Here is an 8,379-nt window from a genome sequence, read left to right as displayed (position 1 = left end):
TTAATGAGAATAAATTAATCGCATAGGCTACATCAGAGACATTTCTATATATATATATATATATATATATATATATATATATATATATATATATATATATATATATCTCATTGCTCATATGAGCAATGATAACAACATTATATGTTATATTATTCAATGTTCGCGAAAATACAGAACTAAATAAAAAACAATTGTTCATTACATGTTTTAATACCAAGAGCTTTCGAACGTCAGTCGTAAGCCCCAGTGGCCTAATGGATAAGGCACTGGCCTCCTAAGCCAGGGATTGTGGGTTCGAGTCCCATCTGGGGTGATAATATTTTTGTAGAGTTTTACCGATTCATCAAGCGAAATAAATCTGGATGTGTGAAGAATAAAGACTGTTTAAACGGGAAACTAGTCAGTCTTCAAACTCGAACGAATGTACGTACAATCGCTAGTTAATTTCAAATCGCTAATCCGGAAAACATATTGCTCCTCGAATGTAACATTTAAATTAGGCCATTTTTCTCTGTTTGGTATACATACTAGTATAAGCAAATAGGCTACGGTAGTCTAAAACCAGATTCTGATTCATATCAAAGAAAAGTAGCCTGAACTGTGAGACATGTATCGATTTACACAGGGATTTATTTTGTTTATCCTCCTCCCTGCGACCTTCGTAAAGGCTCAGCGTAAGTGTCTCTTTTCATGTTTTAATCGCACAGGTCATTTCTGCAGGCTCACTTGTTTGTATAATATCTGAAAACCATCATGTGGCCTATAAGTTAAATTTAAGACGGCAATGTTTATTGATCTTTGATCTGTTGTGTGTGTCAGAGATCCAGAGAGCCACAGTGTTTTGGGATGATGTTCAGAGGTCTGTAGTGCTGAAAGAGAATGTGATGGAAGAGGGAGGAGATGCATTCGGTTATTTCAATGATAGTTTAACTATTTCTGGGTGGGGAGTTCTGGAACTGCGGGCTGGTTATGGAAAATTGCAGGAGAACGATGAAATTCCATACTTTTTGGCCGGATACCTCGAAGGGTTCCTTACAGCCTCGTAAGTGTTCTCTCCTCAGAGCAAACAAGCATATTATACAGTAACAACAGGCCTAAGTGTTACTAATAGCCCATTAACAGTTGAACACTGCATGCTAAGATGCATTGCACTGAATGGTATACTTAAGTTATTGCTATGTTTTTAATAATTTTGCAATTACACCCAAATCTACAGAAGCGTATTGCATTCACTTGAGAAAAAAAATCTACTCTGTTTTTCTGAATTAACGACTTAATTATCTCAGAATTATGAGATAATTTTTCATTAAAAAAATATTTTGCTCTGTTTTTCTGAATTAATGAGATCCCTCAATCCTTCCAGGAGCTCTATTTTAGCTGGATTGCATGGAAGTAAACATGTCCCGCCTTTCAAGTTTAATCCGGTTTTATTTTACTTTGGGTCTGAGACAATTTATAGAGACATATTTTAAACTTGGCCTTCAATACAAAGACATTACTGTCTATGACATTTGTAATACTGTCATGGCTGAGACACGCTTTGATCTTCCATAGACTTGTACTTGCATTTAACACTAGAACTACCGGAAGTCTATAACTACTAGAATGGCCATAGAGGTCATTCTGACCGTTCATACTAGACTGTACCAAATGTCATGTCATATTTACATTCGAAACTTCTATTGAGGTTTTAGAATGAAGCTTCTAATGTCTGTCGTCATATTTTATGGCGTCATCACCCTAAAAATGTATTGAATAAAATAGAATAATATGGATCAAATGGAGCGCCAAGCGAACGCAGATAGTCCTACATAATACGATCTTTTTTGTAATATATAATAGTGCTAGACTATATAAATACATAGGCCTATATATATTATATATTAGCTGCTAGACTGCCCCGGAAGGTGCGTGCCTCGCTTTGTGTACAGCAAGTTTTTTCCACCACAGTGAAAATGTTTTCGAAAGTCTAAACGCCAACAAACATGGATTGAGGCGGAATATTTCGTTAGATAAAAACATGTTGTGAATTTTGGAAATTATTACATCTATCCTTTTTCAAAACATGTTGACTTTTGGACTTTACAACGCTCTGGAGTTATTGGAAATTGGAAACAATCCTATGCAGCCACCACTGGAATCAAAATCCATGAATAAATGAATCTGTTATATTAATAATAAACACCAGGACACGAAATTTTAATTCTAATGAATGTGAAAATGTATTAGTTCATCGACAACCACAGAACTTGCTATTGTAGCTAATTACAGATACAAATTTGATTATTTATATTAAATTATTCTCCTAAAAGGGGCCCCCTTTTGTTCAAGTGAGCCCACTTTTAGGAGAATTCGTTCATAATGATTTTACAGCATACTATTTTCATTGTAGTTTTACAGCATGATATATTGCTTTCTAAATCAGTTTTCCCACAGTTTAGCGAATGTTCATATTCTTTATTAACCGCTTTGGCCATTTTGGGTTAGGCCTGTGTTTCATACTTGTCTAAGGTTTTTACTATGCATTGAAATACACACTGGTGATGTTTTTATAAGCTATTGTATTGATTTGTTTTTATTTTACAAAGAGAATAATTTAATATAAATAATCAAATTTGTATCTGTAATTAGCTACAATAGCAAGTTCTGTGGTTGTCGATGAACTAAAACCGGATTAAACTTGAAACATGTTTACTTCCATGCAATCCAGCTAAAATAGAGCTCCTGGCAGGATTTTGAGGGATCTCATTAATTCAGAAAAACAGAACAAAATATTTTTTTTTAATGAAAAATTATCTCATAATTCTGAGATAATTAAGTCGTTAATTCAGAAAAACAGAGTAGATTTTTTTTTCTCAAGTGAATGCAATACGCTTCCGTACAAATCAACTACATTAATAGCCCAATCACTTTTCATTCACAGACAGATGATAAACCATTACTTTAATATGTACCCTCAGCTGATAAAAAATCATAGCATTATGAAACCTTTGAAACGCTTCATGAGGTAAGTGACATTTATTCACTTAATTGATTGAAATCCACTCAGTAACACTTTACAACAAGGTTCCTTTCATTAGCATTAGTTAATGCATTAGGTATTATTAACAAACAATGAACAATATATTGTTTACAGCTTTTGTTAATCTTTGTTAATGTTATTTAATAACAATACAATTGTTCATTGTTAGTTCATGTTAGTTAATAGGGCATTAACTGTTAAAGGGGTCATATAATGCCATTTTTGTACAAGTTAATATGAATCTTTAGGGTCTAAATGAAAACTTTGTAATATACTTTTATTAAAAATTCTCATTAGTATTTTAAGAAAACACTACCAGTTCAAAAACTGCTATGTTTTCATCACGCCGTTTCAGAGCATATGACTTTAATGATAATGAGCTTTGGTCACCCCGCCCCTCCGTTCTGGATTTATTCTCCGTATAACTGTTTTTTTTTTTACATTACTTCTTAATCAGTAACATACAAGTAAACCAGGTGTAACTTAGTGTTACCATGTTAACTGTAACACCTGCGTACACAGTTTTTAATAACACAATAACCATAACGCGTTGTTCATTATAAACGTGGGATTATGAATTATATTGAGAACGTCGTAACGTTATGGAAAACATGCCGTAATGTACCCTGAGTGTAAACATTAGCCACATTCATTGTGAAGCGTGCAAGCGATTTGCAAAGATTAATATAAAGGTTAATAAAACGTTACACTTACTACTTCTGGAGGTGCAGAGGGAATATAAATAGTTGGTACCGAATCTTTTTTCAGCAGCAGCTTCTTAGCAAAACCAGCTTTATACTGACCCTCGTTTATAAAGCAGTCTGGTGAGAAATGATTTGCGCAAACATGAACGCATTGACGTTGCTCGTGGTGAATATTCCCATCGTAAACAAAACTCAGCCACTGCGTCTTCAGCGGTTCAGATTTAGGAACATCAAAATGACTGCTGTGTTCGTTATTACACCGAAGAACAGAACACCACAATCGCTTAGGCGCCATTCTGCTCCAGTGTATCAACAATGATGACGGACTATGATTGACAGCTCGCTCACGAGCGAGGGCGGGTCTGTGTTGAAACACTGCTGTCAATCAACAATCCTGGGAGGGGCGTCCGACCGTGTGACGTCACACGGTCGAACGGCTCGATTTGAGGCAGGGAAAATATATAAGGAGATTAAAACAAAAACACTGGATGGATTTTTTATCATAATAGGATGGTTGTGTACAGGTACAGCCAACACACATTTCAGTACAATCAACTTGAAAAAGTGCATGTACCAATATATGACCCCTTTAATAAACACAACTTTCAATGTTAAATATATTAGTACATATTGAATTTAACGTTAACTTACTAAATGCTGAAAGTATTAATAATTGTTAGTTCATGTTATGTTATGTTATCAAATGAAACTTTATTGTGATCCACTTGTCTAAACTTAAAATTCCCAATACACACACACACAGACAGAGAGAACAATATAATACAATGTGAATGAATATTAAAGGGATAGTTCACCCAAAAATTCTCGCCATCCCATATGTGTATGATTTTATTTCTTTTGCTGAACTCAAACAATTTTTATTTTTTAAGTGAATGGAGACCAACATTTTTAAGCTCCAAAAAGCACATAAAGACAGCATAAAAGTAATCCATACAACTCCAGTGGTTTAACCCATGTCTTCTGAAGCGATCTAATTGATTTTGGTTGAGAACAGACCAAAATATTGCTCCTTTTTCATTGTTCATTTTGCCATTGCGATCTCTAAGCGCGATCATGATTTATACTGCCTTCATGTGCTTTTTGGTGCTTCAAAATTTTGAATCTACAGAGCTGAGATAATTTTTCTAACAATCTTCTAAGAAAGTCATATACATATGGGATGGAATGAGGGTGAGTAAATGATACAAGAATTTTCATTTTTGGGTGAACTATCCCTTTAAGTTTGTATAATATGTACTTGTGATCCAGTGCAATAGATGAGGGAGATTTTGGAGGCTTTTAAATGTGTTCTTTCAGATATCTCATTAAGATATTTTAATGAGAATAATTTAAAATCTCATATTGAAGTAAACCACAAATCTACATAATTAACTGCCTCTTTGTTATAGTGAACAGGACTCATGGACAAGGGCACAAGTGAAATTATATGGGAAGAGTGATAACCCGTGGCATCATGTGGGACTTCTAGTGGCTCAATTGGATGGACTGCATGCCGGGGCGGCATATTGGGCCAAAAGTAGACAGGAGGAGGTCAGGACACCTGAACTGTGCTTGCATCTTTTTAATTGTTCGTCATCTAATGCTTTTAAACATGAGTTTGCTAACACTCATACTCATATTCCAGTTCTCCTGTTAACTTGTTTTCTTCATCCATTGAAGAATGCCTTTTATGTTTTTCATTTGGTGTGTTTATGCTGAACAATTTAACAGACTGAAAACTTTTGCTTGAATTTTAACTTCTAGCCTCTGTCCATGTTTGCGGTTCAGTTCCTCAATGGTATTGGGGATTTGTTAGACTTAATCCCTGTTCTCAAAAGACGTTCCAACTCTTCTTCTGACTCCTTCAGAATGCCAGGCATGGGTCACTGCTCCGCTCTCATTAAGGTTAGAGGCAGAATTCCCCATTCAGCCTCCCTCCAGTACACAGTTAGTGCACCTTCTTTTTCCTGATTTTCACGGTTTTATTTGTCCTAAAACTCAGCACCAGAGCATAAGCCTTTTTCTGTTCTTCCTTCATCCTCAGATGTTACCTGGCTATGAGAATCTACTGCTTGGTCACTCCAGCTGGTATACCTATGCAGCCAGCATGAGAATCTACAAGCACTGGGACTTCAGCCTGAAAAATAAACATAATGCCTCCAGCAGACTGTCCTTTAGCAGCTACCCTGGTATTTGAAGGCAGATGTTTGCCTTTTTGTATAATTGAAATAGCTATTTTAAAACTATAAAACATATTTCTCGCATCATTTTCAGGGATCTTGTCTTCTCTGGATGACTTTTATTTGCTGGGAACTGGATTGTTTGTAACTCAGACCACAAACAATGTGTTCAACTCCTCTCTGTTTTCCCTGGTGACGCCAGAGGCTTTGTTTGCATGGCAGAGGGTGCGTGTAGCACATGTGCTAGCCCGCACAGGAAAGCAGTGGGCCCAAATATTTTCCAAGCACAACTCGGGTGAGACAGAGATGCACATTGCAAATATTACATGCAAATACTGTGGTCCTTATTTGCAGTGTTCTGTGGTGTTGTCTCTCTGGTAGGAAAGTAGTATCAATACATTGTCTTTTTGACACGGATCACAAAGTTATTCAATAATATGGCACTGTCATTTATTTTCAGAAATTACAATTATTTTCACAATTAATTTTGATCTACCTCTCAGGGACCTACAATAACCAGTATATGGTGGTGGACCTCAAGAGGGTTTCACTTGGCAAGAAAATTGACAATTGGAGTTTGACTATTGTGGAACAGATTCCTGGTTTGGTGGCGTACTCAGATCAGTCACAAGCGCTGCGTCATGGTGAGGAATAATTTTAAATCTAATTCAGGAAACAGTCTGATCAGACGAATATGTATCTGAGAAGGTTTAAGAAACGTAATGTGGGTAGTTGACATTAATTACATTTGGGATGACCTGGAGTGTGACATGCTATACCTTTATCTAAAACAATTTTAAACAGCATTTTGCAAATTCTTAAATTGATTATCCATATATTTTGATGGCCATATTTATGTAACCATATTAGATAACATGTAATATTTGTAATTTTAATAGAGTATTTGTCACACCACAGAACTATTTAAAACAAGCTAGTAAAGGTAAAAACCTAATACATATACATTTTATTTTATACACACACTGAGCAATTCATTAGGAACTCAGAATGGGGCCAAAAACAAAAAACATCCAGAGAGCGGCAGTTTTGTGGACAGAAACACCTTGTTGATGAGAGAGGTCAACAAAGAATGCCCAGACTGGTTCAAGCTGGCAGAAAGTCTACGGAAAGACCACATCTGGCACTTTTTTAGGTCCATAGTGTTCCTTATAAAGTGCTCAGTGAGTGTATATTCTTATACCTTCAAATCATGATTCATGGACATATTATAGGTCAGATGCCAATATAAACTAAAATACTGATATATGATATTGCTTCCTATATTGTGAAGGTTTTATATCTATATGCCTCATATGCTTTACACATTTTCTCAATAGGTTACTGGGCATCCTACAACATCCCTTTTCACTCAGACATTTACAGAAACAGTGGTTATGCTGTGATGTGGAAAAAGTATGGGGAAGACTTCTCCTATGACCTCTGTCCACGTGCTAAGATTTTTCGCAGGGACCAGGCTAAAGTAACTAACCTGGCCACCTTGAAAAATATTATGAGGTACAACGGTGAGTGCTTTCCTCTGAGTTTTTTTTTTTTTTTTAACTAATCTGTGCTCTTGTTAATCTAATTTATTTGATGAACTGTAGTACTTTGTTATATTAGATTACAGAAAAGACCCATATTCGAAGAAGCACCCATGTAAATCCATCTGTTGTCGTAATGATTTGAGACTCCGGCGACCTCATCCAGGAGGCTGTTATAATACTAAGGTACAGAATTAGGTTATTTAAGTGTTATTACAGAAATAAATCACACAAATATTGTTATTGTAATGACTACATGACTATTGATATTGTCTACATAATATTTGTTCTCTACACATTAGGTCACAGATCATCACATGGCCCAAATGTTTACAGTCGAAGCTGTGAACGGACCCACTACTCAGAATGCTCTTCCACCTTTCTCTTGGAGTCATTTCAATCAGACAGCTCATCAAGGGCTCCCTCAGACCTACAACTTCACATTCATCACCATGCAGCCCCTACTCGTTTCTCATATAGAGCAAGCCAAGAGATCTAGCCAGGACATGCTAATAGTAGTCTAGTGCAGTGTATGGACAACAGTTTAGTGCTTACAGACTTGGAAAGGACTCAATGGACTTTGTTTTGGATATTTATAGGTGTATATATATATATATATATATTATAATATAATATAATATATATATATATATATATATATATATATATATATTATAATATAATATATATATATATATATATTATAATATAATATATATATTATAATATATATTATAATATATATATATATTATAATATATATTATATATATATATTATAATATATATATTATAATATATATATATATATATATATATATATATATATATATATATATAATTATATATATATATATATATATATATATATATATATATATATATATATATATATATATAATTATATATATATATAATTATATATATATATAA

At 34.5% G+C, this 8,379-nt stretch overlaps 1 protein-coding gene and 1 non-coding gene across 2 annotated transcripts; both read left to right on the top strand.

The window, feature by feature from the left end:
* The first annotated feature begins 240 nt into the window (after window positions 1–240).
* trnar-ccu (transfer RNA arginine (anticodon CCU)) lies at window positions 241–313 on the top strand. The gene has a single exon. It is a non-coding gene; the product is annotated as a tRNA-Arg (tRNA).
* Window positions 314–564: 251 nt separating this feature from the next.
* plbd1b (phospholipase B domain containing 1b) lies at window positions 565–8,004 on the top strand. Its single transcript, XM_052102545.1, has 11 exons — window positions 565–674; window positions 820–1,042; window positions 2,924–3,007; window positions 5,136–5,277; window positions 5,491–5,631; window positions 5,771–5,915; window positions 6,001–6,201; window positions 6,410–6,550; window positions 7,244–7,429; window positions 7,527–7,633; window positions 7,750–8,004. The coding sequence occupies exons 1-11, from the start codon at window positions 608–610 to the stop codon at window positions 7,969–7,971; spliced, it is 1,659 nt and encodes a 552-aa protein (XP_051958505.1). The 5' UTR covers window positions 565–607; the 3' UTR covers window positions 7,972–8,004.
* The last annotated feature ends 375 nt before the right edge of the window (window positions 8,005–8,379 follow it).

This window comes from Xyrauchen texanus, chromosome 33 (assembly GCF_025860055.1).
Source record: "Xyrauchen texanus isolate HMW12.3.18 chromosome 33, RBS_HiC_50CHRs, whole genome shotgun sequence".
In the NCBI taxonomy this organism is placed as follows: Eukaryota; Metazoa; Chordata; class Actinopteri; order Cypriniformes; family Catostomidae; genus Xyrauchen; species Xyrauchen texanus.
The sequence above is the reverse complement of the archived record's forward strand: the minus strand, read 5'-3'. Positions and strand labels throughout refer to the sequence as shown.